Source organism: Sceloporus undulatus, chromosome 1, assembly GCF_019175285.1.
Source record: "Sceloporus undulatus isolate JIND9_A2432 ecotype Alabama chromosome 1, SceUnd_v1.1, whole genome shotgun sequence".
Classification (NCBI taxonomy): domain Eukaryota; kingdom Metazoa; phylum Chordata; class Lepidosauria; order Squamata; family Phrynosomatidae; genus Sceloporus; species Sceloporus undulatus.
This window is the reverse complement of record NC_056522.1, coordinates 362,720,653-362,742,834: the sequence shown is the minus strand read 5'-3', so window position 1 is coordinate 362,742,834 and position 22,182 is coordinate 362,720,653. Positions and strand designations below refer to the sequence as shown.

Here is a 22,182-nt window from a genome sequence, read left to right as displayed (position 1 = left end):
AAAATAAAGCTGCTTCGGGTCTCTTTGGAGGTATGCTGTTCAAGTGATGCATGCATCCTAAGAATCCGGAAGCTGCACCAAAGCTGCACTCCGGTGCTTAGGAATGGAGTGTGGCTTTGGCACAACCTCCGGACTCTTAGGACCCATGCATCATTTAAATAGCATTCCTCCAAAGAGACCCGAAGCAGCTTTATTTTGGCAGTTTGTAACAGGCCTTATATTACTGTCTTCACCCCATTTAGCCATTTAGGTATAGCAAAATCAAGGACAGACAGTCATTATCACAAGGACAAGCAGGTATCTTGCTGGTTGTTGCTGCTTCATGCTTTGAAGGTGACTTTGACTAATGGCGACCCTCTCATAGGGTTATTTTTTATTTTATTTTATTGATATGCCACCTTTCTCCCAGAGTGGGATCCAAGGCAGCTCACAGCAGGAAACGAATCAAAATTCACAGTGCAGTTTTTTAAAAAACACAGAAACACTTAAAATAATCACAATTAAAACAATATGAAATCATTTTAAAGCATACAAAAATTAAGAAATAAATAAAACACATACACACCCAGTAAAAAAAAAAGCCTCCTCTGAACAGGCTCCTCTGACTCCCAGATCTCTTTCACACGTAGTCTCCTTAAGCCAGGTGTCCCCCATCCTATATCTTTGCATTTCATTTTTCCGCCCTAAGTGCAGTACCTTACATTTCTCCGTGTTGAATTTCATTTTGTTAGTTCTGGCCCACCTCTTTAATCTATTAAGGTCATTTTGAATTTTGATCCTGTCCTCTGGGGTATCAGCTATCTTCCTAATTTGGTGTCATCTGCAGATTTGGTAAGCATGCCCCCTATTCCATCATCCAAGTCATTGATAAAGATGTTGAATAGCACTGGGCCCAGGACAGAACCCTCTGGCACCCTATTAGTCACTTCTTTCTAGGAGGAAGAGGAGCCACTGTTGAATGCCCTTTGGGTTCGTTCGGTCAACTAATTACAAATCCACTTTATGTCACATTGTCCAACCCATATTTTGCTAGTTTTCCCCCAAGAATTTCATGGGAGCCTTGTCAAAGGCCTTATTGAAATCACAAAATTTTCCATCCCTGCCTTAAGCCTTGTATACTTTGGAGGTTACAATTCCAGCATGGTCAGGCACACTGGCAAAATTTGCTACCTCTTACCCGTAATACAAACTGGTCTGGGGGCAGGTTCTGTTAAATGAAGATATCTAGAAACAATTTTCTTTCTTTTTTTTCACCTGCATTCTTCTCGGTCTTCATTCATGTGTGCTCACCTTTCTTCCTCCCGTTCAATCAAGTTTGTTAGTTTGCTTCTTGACTGATTTACTAATTATTAAATGTATATACTTCCCAAGTGATAAATGCCCTCAGGATGGTTTGCAAACATAAAACCACAAAGCAATCAATAAAATCACAACCCAAACAAATAGTAAGCCAAGCCAGTATGAAAATGCTAAAATATTACGATGCTAAGAAAAGCAAATGAAACTTAAATAGTAAAAGCAGAAACAAAAGGGGAAGGTGAGCAGAAAAATAATAGTCAATATGATCTAGTGTTGTGGAACATCCAGCTCTTTGCATTTCATTTTAAGGCGAGATGCAACACCACTGTTCCATTATCTGAAAGGCCAGTGAGCTGAATGAATGTTGATGTAATCTAAGGTTCCTCAGGAAAAGCTGCACTACTCAAAGTGAAAAATGAGATGAGATAGGGAAGCTGAGAAATCCCATCTTTGCTCATTACAGTCCAAACCAACCTGGACTAATGCAGACTGTAATGCAATTGTCCATAATATTTGGTCCTTCTCCAAATATTGTGGCACAACTCTCTGCTCACAAAGCCTATTGAAATGTGCACCTTGAGGAAAAATACATTCAAACAATGTACCGAAATGTACATTTTAAAGGGAAATTTAAAGGCAGATTTTTTTAAAGTTGAAGATTAATGAAGAAACAAGATGGAACAGACACAGATAATGTGTCTCTTTAAGAGACATGCCCTGAATTGTAAACTGTAACAGAAGCACTACTTTTACTTTTGAGTGGGTGTGATCGTCTTCATGTTCCAGTTAGAATTGATTAGTGTCTAATTCTAAGGTATCATTTTACTCTTCTTTTTGAATAAATTTGGTTTCTAAAGTGACCCTGATAAGGACCAATGGGAGACAGAGGAAGCCAATGCAAATTGCCAAGGCCAAGCAGTCTGGAAGGGAACTTGGTACCTGGCTATGGGTACAATTCTGTTAGGGACATCCGCATGCATAACTTTCTTTTATGTGTGTCTGTGTATGTATGTCCTTTTGCAGGCACCGCAGAGGATGGCACTCCCTCCCTCCCTCCTTCCCTCCCTTCAAAGCACCCAAAGCTCACCCCCAGAGTTACTGAAGTCACCTTCTATGGCCATTTTATTCTTTGTGGCAAGCAGCAGGACTGGAGAATGATCAGGCTATGTTTCCATGGCCAGATGCAAAACCACAGAATCACAGACTCACAGAATCGTAGAGTTGGAAGAGACCACAAGGGCCATCCAGTCCAACCCCAAGCCATGCAGGAAATCTCAATCAAACAGTCCCCGACAGATGGCCATCCTCTGCTTAAAGACTTCCAAGTAAGGAGACTCCACTACACTCCAAGGAAATGTGTTCCACTGTCTAACAGCCCTTACTGTCAGGAGGTTCCTCCTAATGTTGAGGTGGAATCTCTTTTCCTGGAGCTTGCATCCATTGTTCTAGGTCCTGTTCTCTGGAGCAGCAGAAAACAAGCTTGCTCCTTCCTCAACATGACTTTCCTTCAAATATTTAAACAAGGCTATCATATCACCTCTTAACCTTCTCTTCTCCAGGCTAAACTTCCCCAGCTCCCTAAGTCATTCCTCAGAGCATGGTTTCCAGATCCTTCATCATTTTAGTCGCCCTCCTTTGGACACGCTCCAGTTTCTCAATGTCCTTTTTGAATTGTGGTGCCCAGAACTGGACACAATATTCCAGGTGGGGCCTGACTAAAGCAGAATAGAGCGGCACTATTACTTCCCTTGATCTAGCCACTATACTTTTATTGATGCAACCTAAAATTGAATTGGCCTTGTTAGTTGCCGCATCGCACTGTTCACTCATGTTCAACTTGTGGTCTACTTCGACTCATAGATCCCTTTCACACGTAGTTTCATTCATCCTATATATGTGCCTTTCCTTTTCCTGCCCTAAGTGCAGTTCCTTACATTTCTACATGTTGAATTTCATTTTGTTAGCTTAGACCCAGCTTTCTAGTCTATTCAGGTCATTTTGAATTTTGAACCTGTCCTCTGGAGTATTAGCTATTTCTCCTAATTTGGTGTCATCTGCAAATCATACAATCATAGAGTTGGAAGAGACCGCATGGGCCATCCAGTCCAACCCCCTGCCATGCAGGAAATCCAAATAAAAGCATCCCCAGCAGATGGCCATCTAGCCTCTGCTTAAAGACCTCCAAGGAAGGAGACTCCACTACACTACGAGGGAGTGTGTTCCAATGCGAACAAGCCCTTACTGTCAAAAAGATCTTCCTAATGTTGAGGTGGAATCTCTTTTCCGTGTAGCTTGCATCCATTGTTCGGGTCCTGTTCTCTGGAGCCGCAGCAAACAAGCTTGCTCCCTCCCTCAATATGACATCCTTTCAAATATTTAAACAGGGCTATCATATCACCTCTTAAACCTTCTCTTCTCCAGGCTAAACCTCCCCAGTTCCTGAGGTCGTTCCTCATAGGGCATGGTTTCCAGACTTTCACCAGTTTAGTCGCCCTCCGTTGGACACATGGCTCCCGTTTCTCAATGTCCTTTTTGAATCGTGGTGGTATTACTGGACACAGTATTCCAGGTGGGGCCTGACCAGAGCAGAATACAGTGGCACTATTACGTCTCTTGATCTAGACACTATACTTTTATTGATGCAGCCTAAAACTACATTGGCCTTTTTAGCTGCCGTGTCACACTGCTGACTCATGTTCAACTTGTGGTCTACTTGGACTGCTAGATTCCTTTCAAACGTAGTCTTATTCAGCCATATGTCCCCCATCCTATATCTGTGCATTTTATTTTTCTGTCCTAAGTGCAGTACCTTACATTTCTCCATGTTGAATTTCATTTTGTTAGCTTTGGCCCAGCTTTCAAGTCTATTCAGGTCATTTTGAATTTTGATCCTGTCCTCTGGAGTATTAGCTATTCCTCCTAATTTGATGTCATCTGCAAATTTGATAAGTATGCTCCCAATTCTGTCATCCAGGTCATTGATAAAGATGTTGAATAAGACTGGGCCCAGGACAGAGCCCTGTGGGACCCCACTGGTCACTTCTCTCCAGGCTGAAAAAGAGCCATTGTTGAGCACCCTTTGGGTTCGGCTGGTCAACCAATTACAGATCCATTTAACAGTTACTTTGTCTAGCCCACATTTTACAAGCTTGTTTGTTTTTGTTTTTGTTTTTATTTATATACCACTATTCCAGAGATCATAGAATGTCATGGGAAACCTTGTCAATGGCCTTAGTGAAATCAAGATATACTATATCCACAGCATTCCCTTCATCTACCAAGCTGGTAATTTTATCAAAGAAAGAGATCAGATTTGTCTGGCATGACTTGTTTCTCTGAAACCCATGTTGACTTTTTGTGATTATGGCATTGCCTTCTAGATGTTCACAAACTCTCTGTTTAATGATCTTCTCTAGAATCTTTCTTTGTATGCAAATAATAAGTATGTAAAAAGTAGACCTAGATAGCAACAGGCAGTACCAAAACCATATAAAAGGATTACTCGAATCAGGGAAAATGGAATTAGGCTGAGAAGTACCAGTTAGGGTTTAGAAACAATGTGTAATAATGAGAAAAATTTAAAGAAATAGGTGTCAACAATTGGAATTATCAATAGAAACGTATAAAACGTATAAAAACCAGAAAAGGTAAAGGAACTGGTAGAATATTAATTTACGCTTTTAAGATTAACAAGGGAAAACTTCAATAAGTAAGTAGGTTCCGAGAGGAAGGAAGTTTTAGTTAAATAAAAGAAGATAGTATAAGGCTAAAATGGATTATGGAAAAGTAATGGAATTATGTTTAATGTATGACATAGGAACGTTGGAAACATAATTGTGTGGAAAAAGATGTTATACTTTCAAAATATATAATAAAATAGAATCTTTCCTGGTATTGATGTCAGACTAAATGGACGATAATTGTTGGGATCCTCTTTTTTCCCCTTTTTGAAGATGGGGACAACGTTTGCCCTCCTCCAGTCTGCTGGGATTTCTCCTGTTTTCCCGGAGTTTTCAAATATGATTGCCAATGGCTCCGATATTACATTTGCCAGTTCTTTTAATACCCTTGGATGGAGTTCATCTGGTCCTGGAGACTTAAATTCATTTAGATTAACAAGGTATTCCTCTACTATCTCTTTACTTATTCTGTGCTGAAATTCCCCTATTCTGTCCTCTGCTCCATTATCCTCAGGTTGAGCATCCTTTGCCTTTTCTGAGAAGACTGAGGCAAAGAAGGTGTTGAGTAATTCTGCCTTTTCTCTGTCTTCTGTTAGCATTTTGCCATCTTCTCCACACAGTGGCCCTACCGTTTCCTTCTTCTTCCTTTTGCTGCGGACATATCCAAAAAATGGATTTTAACCTCTCTAGCAAGCCTGAGTTCATTCTACACTTTAGCTTTTCTGACTTTACCCTTACACATGCTAGCTATTTGTTTGAATTCCTCTTTGGTGATTTCCCCGTTTTCCCATTTCTTATACATGTTCCATTTAAAACTTAGCTCAGTTGAAAGTTCCTTAGTCATCCATCCCGGTTTCTTGAGACATCTCCCATTTTTCTTCCTCATTGGAACTGTTTGAAATTGTGCCTTCTGTATCTCCCTTTTGAGAAACTCCCATTCGTCCTGAAATCCCTTCTCTTTTAGTATTCCTGACCATGGGATCACCTCCAGTATTTCTCTAAGTTTACTGAAATCAGCTTTCCTAAAGTCTAGAATGTGTGTCTGACTATGCCTAGCGTCTCCTTTCCATTGTATAACAAACCTCAGAACTTAGTCACTTCCACCTAATGATCCCACCGTTTGTACCCCATTAACCAAGTCATCCTTGTTGGTTAGGATCAGATCTAAAATAGGTGACCCCTTTGTTGCCTCTTCCACGTTTTGGACAATGAAATTGTCTTTCAAGCAAGTGAGGAATTTGCTAGAACTTGAGGATTTTGCTGAGTTTGCTTTGTTGTATTAGGAGTTCAAGTTCATCTTGCTTATTTCCCATGCTCTGTGTATTAGTGTAGAGACACTGCAGACCAAGGGTCCCATTTACTTGCTGCCTGTGCAAGTTTTTTTGCCTCCCACTGTTGGGTCCTTGCACTATTTGTCTTGTTTCCTCTGTGTCAGTTTGACTAATTTCTCCATCCCTTTCGCCTTCCTTAATATTGTGTCCCTCCCCCATGAAACTCAGTTTAAAGCCCTCCTGATCAAGTTCTTGAGACTGTTGGCAAAAACATTTCTGCCAACTGGTGTGAGATGCAACCCATCCCTTGCCAGAAGTCCCTCCTCATGGAACCGCAGCCAATGATCAAGCAATCCAAATAGTTCTCATGGCACCATCTGCAGAGCCAGTTGTTTACATCTGCTATTTTCCTCTCCCTTCCTGGACCATGCCCTTCAAGTGACAGAAGAGATGAGATGACAATTTGTGCATCCATTTCTTTCAGCTTCCTACCAAGAGCCTCATAATCCCTTCTGATGTTCTGAAGGCTGTGTCTTGCAGTATCATTGGTTCCCACGTGGACCAAAAGGAAGAGGTATTGGTCAGTAGGCTTGACCAGTCTTGTCACGGATCTTTGCACCTGGGAGACAACACACCTCTCGAGACATCTTGTCAGGCCTACAAATCACTGCTTCTGTACCCCTCAGCAAGGAGTCCCCCACTACGACCACACGCCTCCTCCGAGGCTTAGCAGCGACTGTTCCCTCGGGTGGGACTCTCAGGCTCCCCTGCTCTGTCCCTGAAGCTCTTCCTCATCCTCCTTGATAAGGGAAAGACTTCAAATCGATTCTCTAGCTGCAAGCTCCCAGAACAATCCCTTGTTGGCCTACTTCTCTGTGTGACATTCCTCCAGCTGTCTGCCTCCTTTGTATGGGAAGTGACCTCCTCCGCCCCAGCAACTTCCTCTGCATGGTACTCATCCAAGATGGTTAGTTCCGTTGTGTCCAGGAAATCCTCTTGCTCCCTAATATGCTAAAGTGTATCTACTATCCAGCTGCTGTACTTTCTCCTCCAAGAGTGCTACCCACTTGCACTTGGTGCATGTGAAGTTCTCCAATTCTGTAGGCAAGAAGACAAACATCCCACAAGTGTTGCAGGTAACTCCAGCAGTTCCCTCAGTGTCCATACTGCAAAGTCTTTAGTAATCACTGAAACGGGACTATTGGCTTCCTCCTAAAAATATCCTCTGGTAAACATGAATGTAAAATGGCCTTTTCACCAATCTGTCACTGAGGTCAAAATGATGACATCAGTGCCGAGGACTCTGATCTCAATGGTGCTGTGATAATTTCTCCTTTGTCTATGGTTTCATAGCCTGACCCGTCTCCAAACCTGCCTGCTCAGCCCTGCATGGTGCCTTTGGAGCCTTTTCAGTAAGTACCCAGAAGTGTATGTCTTAATGTAGTGTAGGTCTGCATGCAGATATTTATACTACACTGAGGGGTTGCTGGATTGAAGTGACTGTTGCTTAGGTTTCTGGTTTTCTTGACAGCATCATTATACATCAGTTGCTTTGACACATCCATTGTAAAATGAATTTCAAACAAAATAATAATGATATATGAAAGTCTGCATGTTTTAGAAAAACGTATTAGAGCCAGTGTGGTATAGTGGATTGAATGTTGGACTATGACTTTGGAAACCAGAGTTCAAATCCCAGCTCAGCCATGGAAATCCACTGAATAACCTTGGGCAAGTCACACTTTCTCAGCCTTAGAAGATGGCAAAAGCAAATCTCCTCTGAAGAAACTTGCCAAAAAAAAAAAAAACCCATGATAGCGTCACCTTATGGTCACCATAAGTCAGAAATTACTTGAAGGCACACAACAACAACAACAACAACAACAACAACAACATAAAAGTCTTTATTAGAAAATACTGAAGATTTTTAGCTGATCCAGACTTGCTGCAAGAGAAAGCAATAATTACTCCACCTTCATCCTTTTTTGATGTGTGAGATTTTAACAAGGAAGCAAGTATTTGGCATTGCCAGCCAGTCTCAGCTACCCAAAAGTGCTAGGCCATGTCTGTAGTTGCTAAGCAACCATCAACTTCCCCCCCCCCCCCTCCACCCTTTCCTTTGGAATGTGTTTGCTTGGGATGAGATGGCAAAGAGTCCTATAAAGGGAATTTATATCTGGAAAAGAAAATGGGCTCAGAATAGAAATAATGCACAAACATAATCCCAGAAACATCTTAACAGAAGTTTAACAGATCTCAACATCACTTCCATCTGTTTAGATCCCCGCCCCGCACCTAAACTGAGCAAACTAGGATGAAACCCATCAAGCTGCTTGCAAGTTCCTTTGCTTCATTGCACATGAGTTAGGATTGCCAAAGTAAAAACTGGAGCTGTTTCCTTTACCACTAATGGTTTGTAGAAGAGGGAATTTCAGCAAGTGCCGCTTGCCTTGCAACCAGGTAACAAGAAACACCTGCTGAAATTCCCTCATCCGCATAGCCATTAAAGATGCAGCAGACAGCTTCAGTTTTTGACTCTGGCAACCCTAGTTAGCAGCTATTTTCAGAGAACGCATTCAATATAAGACCAACCATAAAGGAAGGCTCTGAACACAGATAACTGTGCCAATCTGGCAGGGATTCATCCTGATTAATCCTCTGTCATTCCACTTTTTAAGATGCTTTTAAGATGTCCCAGTTTGTCCTCCTCCCTCTTCCCCGCTTCATCCTCAGTTACTTCAATTGTTGCAAAGTGAGTTCAGTGCTCAAGAGTAATTTGCACTCACTTAAATCAGCAGGATGAAGAAGAGGAGGAAAAATTGTACCCTTCCCAGGAGGCTGAGACAAAAGCAAACTGCTGCAACATTTCCTAAACTGTCTATTCTTCATTCATAAAATATAAAGATGATGATGATGATGATGATGATGATGATGATGATGATGACAATGACAATGACCGTGTGAATTCTACAAAGGCTTTAAAAAGTTTTTAGCGAGTCTCCTTAATTTCCCATCTAGCCAAGATATGTTTTGAGGGCAAAAAAATTGAATGGTGTGCTTTTTCCACTGTTAATTAAGCGATCGTGGGTAAGAGGGAACATCTTCAGTTATATGGTTTCCAATTAGCTGAACATAAGAGATCCCTAGAGAGCAAGACAACAGTGCTGATTCTATACAATGACATAACATGCCCTCAGGGCCTCTGGCTGACAAGAGAAGCAAAAAAACAGGGAAACGGCAATGGAATCTATAGAAGAAACAAGAGACACATCTCAAGTTGCTCAAGAGATGGTCTGTTTATTAGTAGAAGAGGCTTTTGGTTGGTAAACAACCAAGATGGAATAGAAGATACTGTATAATCATTTCATAAGCAAATTAGAGGCCCAGTTCATTCTTTGGGGATCCAGCCAAGATTCCTCCAGTTAGGAATGTAGACCTTTATCTCAGATCAGATTATTTGGCCATTACTGGCCATTCTATCTGGCAATGTCTTTCCAGACACTCAGGCAGAAGGCAATGCAAATTCACACATCCTCTGGTTGCTAAAAGCAAGCTTAGCCATATTCCTTAAACTTCTATTGAGAGTGCTCTTAAACGTGACTGTTGACCTCTCTATGGGTGTAGGGAGACAAGCACAACATAGTACTTGTATTTTTATCTCCTCCAGAGTTAAAAGCAACTTTGGAAGGGTGAACCTTGGGAAATGGCACCAGGTAGAAGTTTAACTTCATCTACATGTACAATAACACCCCAAATCCACAAACCTTTATTGCAACAGCCAAGAGGTACAACAACAACATCTTGACAAAATGCAGGCCTGTGACTAACATCATCATATTTTTCCCCCGCCTGTATGGTTTTTAACACCTTTGCCTGAAGAAGAAGCCAGTAGAGCTTCGAAAGCTTGCAACATGTATTTTGTGCATTTGGGTCAGTCCAATAAATGTATCACTGTCTTGTGGATTTTGGATGTTATGGCCAACACGGCTGCCCCAGATATGTTTTATCTACATAGATGTTGCAGTCCCAGTCCAGTACAGTCAGCCCTCCCTATCCACAGATTCTTTATCCATGGATTCAAGCATCCATGACTGGAAAATATTCCAAACATATATAAATTCCCAAAAGCAAAGTTTGATTTTGCCATTTTATATGAGGGACACCATTTTACTATGTAACTGTATTTAATGGGACTTGAGTATCCATAGATTTGGTATCCACAGAGGGTCCTGGAACCAAACCTCAATGGATACCAAGGGCCCACTGTATGTCCTGAGGCATTTGTGCATTCTCACAAAAAGGGGACTAAAGATACAAACAGAACCAAGAGGCAGAAAAACAACTGATGCTCATTCCTGCCCAGGTACCAAAATCAGAGATCTAGTGATGGTGCCTGCTGATGTCATTGGCAATAGCTCCTGTTGATATCATTAAGCATCAGCCACAACTGCTCAGAAAATGTCATTGAGATAAACACACACAAGTTTAACAAGTGGGGAGAGAAAAATTATCCAGTTGGAAATTAAGTTTTCCAAGCTCTGCCCTCACAGGGAAAAAGAACACCAAGCAGATGTTTCGTAGTTCAGTCTTTAACACCTTAACATGTACTGTTTTTAAGACCACTTGAACAGTGTGGTTCAATCAAAGTTTGGAAAGCTTTTCCCAGATTTGTTTTTAACACTTTTGCAAGCACAGCTTTCAACAACAGATGTGATTTGCAGTCCAACCATGGAAATTTTTCCAAGTAAAAAGAACAGTTTCCAAACTTTCGGTTTGCTTACTGTATAATGGGCTGCCAATGCCAACTATAACTAGTGCCCCTCGCACCAGCATATTTCTTTTCTCCCCCCACTTTCTTTTTAAAAGTTAGACTGTGGAAGGAAACCTCCCTGTCCCCCTGACCTAAAATACTAATAAATCCTTGAACACCGACTGGGTACCCTTGGGCAAACCACACTATTTAAGGCTGCTGTCACACTGCAGAAATAAAGCAGGTTGACACCACTTTAACTTCCATGGCTCACTGCTATGGAATTCTGGGATTTGTAGATTGTTGTGGCACCAGAGCTCTCTGATAGGGAAGGCTGAATAGCTCACAAAATTACAAATCCCAGAATTCCATAGCAATTTGCCATGGAAGAGAAAGTGGTGTTAAACTGCTTTATTTCTGCAGTGTGACAGCAGCCTCAGAGGAACACAAAGGCAAACGCTCTCTGAACCAAACCCTGTGAAAGGATTGTGTTAGGGTCACCATAAGCTAGAAATGATTTGAAAGCACAGGTAACAACAACAAATAATGATACCAATAGTCAACAAATATTTTAGCTTGGAGGAAATGACAATTATGCAAATAAAATCAACAGGGCAATTCCACCTACACATATCTATTTGGAAATGTGCTCTATTGGGTTTAACTGGATTTACAGATTTAATAGGTGGGGAATTAGCGTATCAAAGTCAGATTTCAACATTTTCTTTACAGGTGGAGGAGCAAGGGCTGGAAAGACAGAGTGGTAGGAAAGAAGGAGGCAAATGATGAGCATATATAGGAGAAATGGGGCAGTAGAAAAAGGAAGGGGATAAGAATGAAAAGCATCAGGATGGGGAAGAAGGATAAGACAAATGTAGGCAGAACTACGATAGGCATGGAGGAGACAGAAAGAGAAAGAAAACAAGAAAGAAGAAGGAAGGAAATGGAAGAAGGGAATGAGGAGTTCCCACTAGAAGATATGGGTAGGGGGTGACTGGGGAAAGAGAGGGAGAGATAGGTACGAGGAGACATGTATCCTAGAATTGTGAGAAAAGGAGGGGAGAAAAGAGAAACAGTATAAGAATGGTGGTGAGATTTTTATATTTATTTATTTAGTTTTCATTTCTATGCCCTCCTTCTCCCAAGGAGGCTCACAAATAAAACTTTGTTTTAAAACTTTACAATGCAAAATTAAAAGACAGTTAAAATCAACTAGCTAAAAAACAGTATAAAATCACAACATCATACAAAAGTTAAAACCATAACTAAAATTCCCTTTATAAAAACCAGCAATGGGAGGAAGAGAAGGAGAAAGTTTGAAGCTCAACATGTACAAGACGGAGCTTCTTGTCTTTCCTCCTAAGCCCAACTTTCAACACTCCTTTTCTGTCTCTGTGGACAACATTTCCATTCAACCAGTCCAGCAAGCCCGCAGTCTTGGCTTTATCTTTGACTCTTCTCTGTTGTGTATCCCTCAGATCCAGACCACAGACAAGGCTTGTATGTTCTTTTTGTACAATATTGCCAAAACCCAACCATATCTCTCCGCCTCTACTGCCAAGAACCTGGTCCATGCCCTAGTGATCTCACGACTTGATTACTGTAATGTCCTCCTGGCTGGGCTTCCTTTTTCTCACCTCTGTCCTTTAATCTCTGTCCAACATTCAGCTGCACACATTATCACTTCCACCCACCGCTCTGACCACATCTCTCCTGTGTTGGCATCCCTTCACTGGCTCCCTCTCCCTTTCCGCATTCAGTATAAGCTCCTGCTGTCGACATTCAAAGCCCTCCATGGACTGGCCCCTCCTTACTTATCAGACCTTCTTTCCCCTCACCTTCCCACCAGGGCCCTCCGTTCTGGTAGTCAAGATCTGCTGTCCCAGCCCAGGATTTCCTCTGCCCCATCTCGGATTCGCCCCTTTTCACTTGCTGCTCCTCACTCCTGGAACCTTCTTCCTCCACAAGCAAGAGCCATCACTTCTTTATCCAGCTTCAAAACAGAGTTGAAAACCATCCTGTTCAGAGAAGCCTTCCCAGGCATCGCATAATTGTCGCTTACTATCTGATGTTCTGTTGTTGACTGTTTATCGATCCATTTCCTGTATTGCTATGTACTGTATATGTATTATCCTACTTGTGAGTATGTATTTTCCCTGGATAATGATTAACCTTCCATTTTGAAGCCAAGCCCTCCCTTCAGTCCATCTGCCTTGGTCCAGGCCTCGGAGGTTGAGAGGAACTGCTGGACCTCTTACCCTTTCCCGTCACCACTCCCTTCTCCTTCTGTGTTATGTCTTTTTAGATTGTAAGCCTGAGGGCAGGGAACCATCTAACTAAAAAGATTGCATGTACAGCGCTGTGTAAATTTATAGCGATTCATAAATAAAGGTTAATAATAATAATAAAGAAAGTGGGGAACAAGGGTCACCCAATGAACTCAGCAGAGGGAAAGGAGAGGAGAGGAGTAGGATCTTGCCCTTCCAGTAGGCTCAGCCAAAGCAAACTGCTGCAGCCTTTCCTAGCTTGTGTCGTCTTCCTCATTAATACCCTTTGCCAGCTTGCTTACACTCTGATGTTGCTTGGCCATTTCTGTCTGGCTTTTCATTTGTGAAATGTTGGAGGGTACTGAGAAGTGGTATAGAAATACTGGTAATAATTTACTTATTTAGAATTCAAAGATATAGCCGTCTTAGTCTGTAGAATCAGTATGTGGAGAGATCTTGTAGTGCCTTTGAAACTAACTGAAAAAAAGGAATAGGCAGCATGAGATTTCATAGACTTCAGTCTACTTCCTCAGATGCATTTGGCAGAGTAGAAGCCAAGCACAGAAATATATATGACATTGATATGTGAGGATGTCAATTCCAATTACAAATCCTTTGTGTATAGAAATGAAGTTAGAGGTCCTGTTTGAACAATGGTCATTAGTGCACAAAGGCATAGGAAACTGTTCTTTGTGCATGGAGATGAACTGCCAGATCTTTTTGCAGTGGGACTAGCCTGTGGTGAGGGAAATAGATGAATGTAGGGCACTCCCATGAAGATGGGTCAGATAGTGTTGAAGTGTGTGTAGTGAATCAGGAAACCATTGTCTTTATCTACAGGTGGGTACAGGAAGAGTGGAAAGAGAAGCAGCAGAATTGGAAATGTATCCACAAACTACAGTCCCTCAGCAATGGATTGAACAAAGACAATGGTTTATGCTGCCAAATTCTTTCTTTCTGTTAGTCTCAAAGGCGCTACAAGATCTCTTTACATTTGTTTTAACTGCTTTGCTGTTATCTCAAAATAACCAGCAATAAAAACAGATATAATAAAACCAATAATAAAACAAGGATAGAATAACAAAACTGATAAAGTAATTTATTAAAATCAGTTCATTATAACCCAGAACAACTGATAATGGTATCAGACAAGAAAACGACTGAACACCATAGAGGGAATAACTGTGTTTCTGTATGTCTGAAGATGACAATTTCCCACCTGATAAGGCTGTTGTAAAAATAAGATCAAGGACTCTGAACATTTTAAATACACCAACTAAATGCTAAGTATCATTACTATACCAAGAGAGACATTTGTTTCATTTGATTGCAGTTCATTCCTTCTTGTTGCACAGTTACTGTATTATTTCATGTAATTTCATGCAATGCTGTGAACGGCAATATAACACTGCCATGTTCTCAGCTGGTGCAAATTGATTTTGACATTAGGAGTTCTGTGCTCACTTGTACCTTAATTTTAAACTCTTATGAACGTTATCTTTACATCATCATCTTCATCTATTATTATTAATAAGTTTGGAAATCTATAGTGTCACTTTAAAGCAGATTTACCATTTCTATAAATACCCTACCTTCTGCTTTAATCAGTTCTTGCAGTAAGGACTCATGGTCTTTGAATGTTAAATAGGCATGCATATTCAACAAAAGTCAGCTCACAGTGCATAGCTTCAGGCTTTACATCAATGGGGGGGGGAGGGGGGAGGACAGAAATGGAAAACCCAAGCACAGTGATTATGCTGGAGCATCACTCAAATGTTTTCTCTTTGTCTACCTGGAAATGAATTTTTCTACATGAATTAGAAAGATGATACGAAATTATCACACCCATAGTCTCCTTGCATATTATTACATTTTGCCCTCATTCTCCAACCAATTAGGTGTTGCTCACCATGACTTTACTCACCAAGAAGACAAAAGAAAATGAAGAACGAAAGTGGAGCCTTCATTTTGTAGGTGGTTCGTTGCACAGCTAGCCCTTCTTGTTCTCGAAGTGACCTTTGGACCATTTCGTATCATATGACACTTGGGAATGTGAAGGAGTCTCTACATGACTGTGCAATCTCTGTGAGTTATTGGTTTGGTCCTGTGAGTGCGGAAACTTTAAAAGACCGGCTGTTTTATTTTGTTGGGTTCAGAAACAAAGGGAGAGTTGGTAGAGAGAAGGGGAGCTGTCATTGCCAGGGATAAGGATTAGGCCCCTTTTCACTTTGAAAAATACAACTGCCAGCATGGCATAGTGGTTTGGGTGTTGGACTACAACTCTGGAGACCAGGGTTCAAATCCTGGCTCAGCCATGGAAAACCACTGAATGATTGGGCAAGTTACATTCTCTCAGTCTCAGTGCAAGGCAATAGCAAACCCCCTCTGAGGGGTCATTCAGACTTTGGGGTTTTTTTAATGCAACGATGCAAATCATTTCACTCACGTATTCTGGGTTTGTTATTCATGGAATCAGAGAATCACAGAGTTGGAAGAGACCGCAAAGTCCAGCCTCCCTGCCATGCAGGAAATCTCAATCAAAGCATCCCCGACAGATGGCATCCAGCTTCTGTTTAAAGACCTATAAGGAAGGAGACTCCACTACACTTCGAGGGAGTTTGTTCCACTGTCGAACAGCCCTTACTGTCAGGAAGTTCCTCCTAATGTTGAGGTGGAATCTCTTTTCCTGTAGTTTGCATCCATTGTTCCGCATTCTAGTCTCTAGAGCACCAGAAAACAAGCTTGCTCCCTCCTCAATATGACATCCCTTCAAATATTTAAACAGGGCTATCATATCACCTCTTAACCTTCTCTTCTCCAGGCTAAACATCCCCAGCTCCCTAAGTCGTTCCTCATAGGGCATGGTTTCCAGATCCTTTACCATTTTAGTTGCCCTTCTTTGGACATGCTCCACTTTTTCAACATCCTTTTTAAACTGTGGTGCCCAGAACTGGACACAGTATTCCAGGTGGGGCCTGACCAAAGCAGAATAGAGTGGCACTATTACTACACTTGATCTAGACACTATACTTCTATTGATGCAGCCTAAAATCGCATTGGCCTTTTTAGCTGCTGCATCACACTGTTGATTCATGTTCAACTTATGGTCTACTTGGACACCTAGATCCCTTTCACATGTAGTCTTGTTTAGCCAGGTGTCCCCCATCTTATATCTTTGCATTTCACAGAGCTCTTTGGTGCCACAATAAACTATAAACCTCAGGATTCTATAGGATGGAGCCATGAAACCTAAAGTGGTGTCAAACTGCATTAATTGTGCAGTATGGCAGCAGTCCTTATCTCCATTATACAAAACAGATGGCCTTGATTTATAATAGAGAGATCTCCATGTACACCCAGTTGCAAATGGATTGAGAGAGGCATTGCACATTAAGCAAAGATTTACACACGTCTCCTCTCCTAGCTCTAGGGATAAATAAGTAGAAGCTGGATTCCAAATGAATATGGTCAACAGTTGGATGGGAAAGTGGTGTAATGACCTAAGGCCATTTCACACTACATGATTATAACACTATAAAGTGGCATGACTGCATTATATGGCTTCCTGGGGTTTGAAGTTTGGTGAGGTAGTAGAGCTCTCCAGCTAAGCGTTCAAAACATTCCTCCCTAAATTGCAAATCCTAGGATGCCATAGGATGGAACCATGACAGATTAGAATGGAATCATAATGCTATACAGCTGTGTAGTGTGAAATGGCAAAGATACTGTTACAGTCTTATTATTATTGCAGTCCCTTTATACAGTGCACCTGCGTTATATGCGGGCGCACTTTACGCGGTCTTGAACATATGCGCTCAAGCTGCGGGGTGCACGCAGGGCGCAAGAGGCGGCGCGTCCCATTCAAATGAATAGGCGTGCGTGCCCGTGGCGCCCCGTGTGCTGCCGCACCACCGCACACGAGCCTAATTGTTTCCAATGGGCCTCGAGCATAGGCGGAATTCGCCTTATGCGGCAGGGTCCAGAATGAATCCCCCGCATAAGGCAAGGGTGGACTGTACACTGAGCTATTCCAAATATAGATGGCCCTCCACATTTGCAGCTTTGACTTTTGCCGATCTGATTACTTGCCATTTTGCTTAATATGTTCTGTCTAGGAATCTCTAGGTCCTCCAGTGCAACTCTGCCAGAAGTTGACCATAGAGTTGTGCTGGAGAACCTAGAAGTTCCTAGAGAAAACATTTCTCTGGGCATTTGTAAGTCCTCCTGCATGATTTTATTATCACTGTCTGGCAGATGTCGGTCACAGAGTTGCTGTGGAGGACCTGGAAATTCCTAGAGAGGTGTTCTCTTGGGTAAAAAGAATTTTTTTAAAAATTTGTTTTCTCACATTCGCCAGGGCCCTTCACTCCTAACACCAGCAAATGCAGAGGCACTACTGTACTCAAAAAGTATATGCATCTATGTAATTGGATACAAGGTCTCCCACATTTTACAAAAACCCATATTTATTCTAAGCTGGCCGTACACAGGGCTAAGTGTTATCCTCTTGCAGAAAATTGGCAGCAACACCAAAGTGCTGTTATTGCTCACCTGTTGGGAATGTTACGAATTCTCTCTCTGAGAATGTGTCCTTTTTTGCCTTCACAGTGAGAAAACTGTTAGGAGAGGACACGTTTCTCCTCCTCCTCTCTTTGCTTGTATTACAGGTTGCAATCATTTTTCAACCCTATCCTGCCTAAACATCAACCATACTGAGTAAAAATAAAGGAGAAACAACGGAGTTCATCAGATAATAGTGATAATAATCATAATCATAAACCCCATCCAGTGACCAAAGTATAATGTGAAGCCATTTCTGTTAGTTGGTTTCTTTCAAGAACATTAATTGGGGGGAAAAGACCAATTTGATGCTATTAATAATGATAACGGGTTTTTTGGAGAGGGGATAAGCACAAGTAGATAACGCATAGCAGTTATATAGAATGTTACCATTTCACATACAATAAATGAAATCCAATTAATATAGCTTAATGATATCTCCCCAACCAATTTCAGAAAAGCATTCTGATAACCACAGTCTACAACCATGTTCCCTAGAGTAGCTCCATTAGCTTTAATAGGATTGCTCTTGAGTAAATGAATTGTGGATTGCAGTTTTATAGTCTGTGCCAAGGACATACAATACAGCCAAATATAACCTGTGCGAGCGATGCTCTGCTGACAGTGGCATCTTTAACGCTGTATTTATATTATTTCATTTTTTTCCAGTTCACTTTCCTTTTCATATTTTTTCCCTGAGTTTTTAAGAAATTACCATAGTAATGTTAACATATTCCTTGTGCTCCCATAGTACTAGTTCAGTTTAGTGTCAGTTCCAGTTCCAGCTCCATCAGGGCTAAGCCTGAAGGAAGGAGACTCCGCCCTCCACAACTGCCATCTGCCAGCCTGAGAGGGAGTTGGCCAGGCAAGTCCAGTTCCATCAGGACTAGCCTGGAAGAAGAAAGAGCCCTCCCTCCAATCCATCTGCCTTGGTCCAGGCCTTAGAGGGAGAGAAGAACCACTGGACCTCATCCCCTTTCCCTCCATCATTCCCTCCTCCTTTTGTTTCGTGTCTTTTAGATTGTAAGCCTGAGGGCAGGGAACTGTCTGATTAAAAATAATATTGTAAGCCGCCCTGAGAGCCATTAAGGCTGAAGGGCGGGATATAAATACCTAAATAAAATAAAATAAATAATAGTGTCAGAGAGGCATTCTTGTAAGTTACACGTTTGTTTGTAATTCATCTTATCACATGTACGTGGATCTTCTTTTGCTGTGAGAAACTTACATATGGTTCTCATTTACTTCATCAACTTGTATAAAATGACACAAGCTGCTTAGCTTCAGCAGCAGAACTGCATCATTTGCTGTCAAGCCATTCTTGTACTAGCCAAGCCTGTCACTCATGGTGAATGTGTGTTCTGCGCCATTAAGTTATACCTGACCTATGGTGACCCTAAGGTGATCATATCATAGCATCTTCTTGCCAAGATTTGTTCAGAGGAGGTTTGTCATTGCCTTCCTCTGAGGCTGAGAGCATGTGACTTGCCCAAAGTCACTCAGCAGGGAATCAAACCCTGGTCTTGAGAGCTGTAGTCGAACATTCGAACCATACTGTATCCACCTTCCCAAACATTTGGAGACTGTTGGACTCACAGTAGCTGCTTGGATCATTTGCCAATGCCCAGCTGCTTCCAGGGAATTGCAGTCAAGTGCAGGGATACGCTGGGATCTTTTGGTAACCTCCACTGTAATAAGTATTTTTATTGTCATGTAAAGGGATCTTAGGGATCCAGCATAACATAGTAGTTTGAGTGTTGAACTACAACTCTTGAGACCAGGGTTTGATTCTCTGCTCGGCTATGAAATCCACTTGGTGACCTTGGGGAAGTCATACACTCTCAGCCTCAGAGAAAGGCAATGGCAAACCTCCTCTGAACAAATCTTGCCAAGAAAACCCCATGATAGGTCCACCTTAGGGTCACCACAAGTTGGAAACAACTTGAAGGCATACAACAACAACAAAAACAACAACAACAACAAACAACGGGATCTTGCAGCACCTTTGAGATTAACTTTTCTCAAAAGTGTTGTAAGACCCCTTTGCATACTGATATTCCAGATTAAAATGGCTGTGTCTCTGAATTCTGTTTTTATCGTTGTGAGTCTTCGAATTGTCTCCCAACTATGGCAACCCTAAAGTGGACGAATCATGGAGTTTTCTTGGCAAAATTGGTTCAGCAGGAGTTTGCCATTGCCTTCCTCTGAGGAGAATGTAATTTGCTCAGGGTGGGTTTGCATGGCTGAGCAGCGTCTTGTAGTCCATGGTGTTCTTACTGCCACTAATGTTGTGCAAATGGATTTATCTATTTATTTTAATTATAAAAATGTACTGTTTTCAATCTCTATCTGGAACTATGTAATTGCAATTTTGTTTCAGGCTTTTCCAGAAAAGTGCTTCTCAGTAACCATTCCACCTGGTGACACCCAAGAGAAAGATGAGACTGCATGAAGGCTGCTACCATAGGCTATGCTTTGAATAATTTGCATTTTCATCACTCCATCCAGAAGTGTCTCATGCACTAGCTGTGGCATCTGAATTTGTTTCATTTCCTGTTCCTTCTCTGTTCCTTTTCTCTTTTGTATTTTCTGTCTTAAATTGTAAGCCTTTATTTTAGACTGCATAATGTGTGCAGGGCATTGGCAAAAAGACAGCATATAAGCATAGTGAACAAAAATGTTCTCAACACAAAATTTGCCATGACAGAAAGAAAGCCTGTCTGCTGTGCCAATTCTAAATAACCAGGTAATAAACAAGGAAGCATCATGCATAGGGATGTGGAAACCTGTCAGTTTAATTTCCATTGCATATCTCACAATCCCACCAACATTATTTTCCCATCCAAGTTTTATATCAGGTTTCAAGACCTTCTTCTTTTTCTCCTCAAACAAAAATGCATGTGCATTTGGGTATCTGCTTTTCCTAATACATTTTCTAATACATAACACATTTTCTACGTTGACCAAATGATATTAATTTGCATTGTTGCCCCAAAAATCACCCCTCCATGCAGCACCTATTTTATTTGCCTGAGAGAACACCTCTCTAGGAATCTCTCTAAGTCATCTAGCACAAGTCTATGGTCAACATCCACTGGAAGATGACCACAGAATTGTGCTGGAGGACCTACAAATGCCTAGAGAAGTGTTCTCTCTAGGAATCTCTAGGTCATCCAGTGCAACTTCTGGTGAAAGTTGGCCATAGAGTCACGCTGGAGGACCTACAGATTCCTAGAGATAACATATTGGTCAAACTCATGGACAACCGAATCCGCAAAAGTCAAAGCTGAAAATGTAGGAGGTCAACTGTAAACAGAAGTTCAAGAGTATCTCCCTCCAGGAGAGATATGCCTTTGTCCAGGGACATCTGTGTGGATGGTGGGCAGTTCCAAAATTCCTTGCTCATTCTCTCACCTGGAAAATCCATTCAAATCCTGAAATTGTCCTGAAATAAATTTTGCGCTATATATGTGCCTACTCAGGCAGTCCCAATTTGATCTCCATTGAGTTTAGATAGCTACTCTGCCATTTCTCTCTTTATTCTTCAACACATGGAGGCCAAGCCAGATCCACAGCTGCGTGCTGAGCCAGGCTCACTTCACCATGCCCCCCAATCGGAGCTCTGCGCCTGAACCAGGTACAGTATTACCTTCTGGTAAAATCTTTAAATTGCTATCAGCTACCACTGTTATATCATTTGTTCTTGAACATGAGAATGAATGAGTGTTCTTGCATGAATTGCGATTCCTTTCATTTCTAAATAAAAACCATTTGGCACTTGCATTCTGGAGTTTGGTTCTCGGAACCATTACATATAGGTCTGGCTCCAGCTTTTTAGTTACCTGAAACCCTCACACAGCTTCATTTGTGCCAATTAAATCCCCCTATTTGAATATTGATTGTGAGTACCCTCTTGGGACCCTTGCATTTTGGGTAACGGCATTTTACAAATACATTTATCTGTGTATAATATTTTTTTAAAAAATAATCCCATACTTACAATCTCTTCCCAATAGTGAGAAACTGTATATGTCCTTCTGTGTGTAATCTCACCAACCCAGACCTCCCAACTGTTTATGGATGTAAACTAGGGCATGTGAGGCCAAGCAACCTCAAATTATGGTCAAGATGGTAAAAGTTATTAATAAGGAAGAGCACACAAACTAAAAAAGGCTGCAGAAGTTTACTTTTTCCTGAATCTACTGGGAAGAGCAAGATTCTGCCCCATGCTCTCCTCTCCCCTCTGCTAAGTTAAGTGAGTACAAACTACTTTTGCATTTTGGACTTAGGAGTTTATCAGATTCCCCCAAAAGCGACTTACCCCTGGCGGGATAGAGTCACTTTTGCGATGCAGT

General features: G+C 41.5%; 1 protein-coding gene across 1 annotated transcript in view; it reads right to left on the bottom strand.

Annotated features, from left to right (window-relative positions):
• Positions 1–15,268, bottom strand: part of AMN (amnion associated transmembrane protein) — a 143,569-nt gene extending 128,301 nt beyond the window's left edge. The window contains exon 1 of the mRNA XM_042472272.1: positions 15,192–15,268. Within this exon, the coding sequence (XP_042328206.1) occupies positions 15,192–15,234 (43 nt within the window). The 5' untranslated portion in view covers positions 15,235–15,268. The remainder of the gene's footprint in view (positions 1–15,191) is intronic.
• Between the last annotated feature and the right edge of the window lie 6,914 nt (positions 15,269–22,182).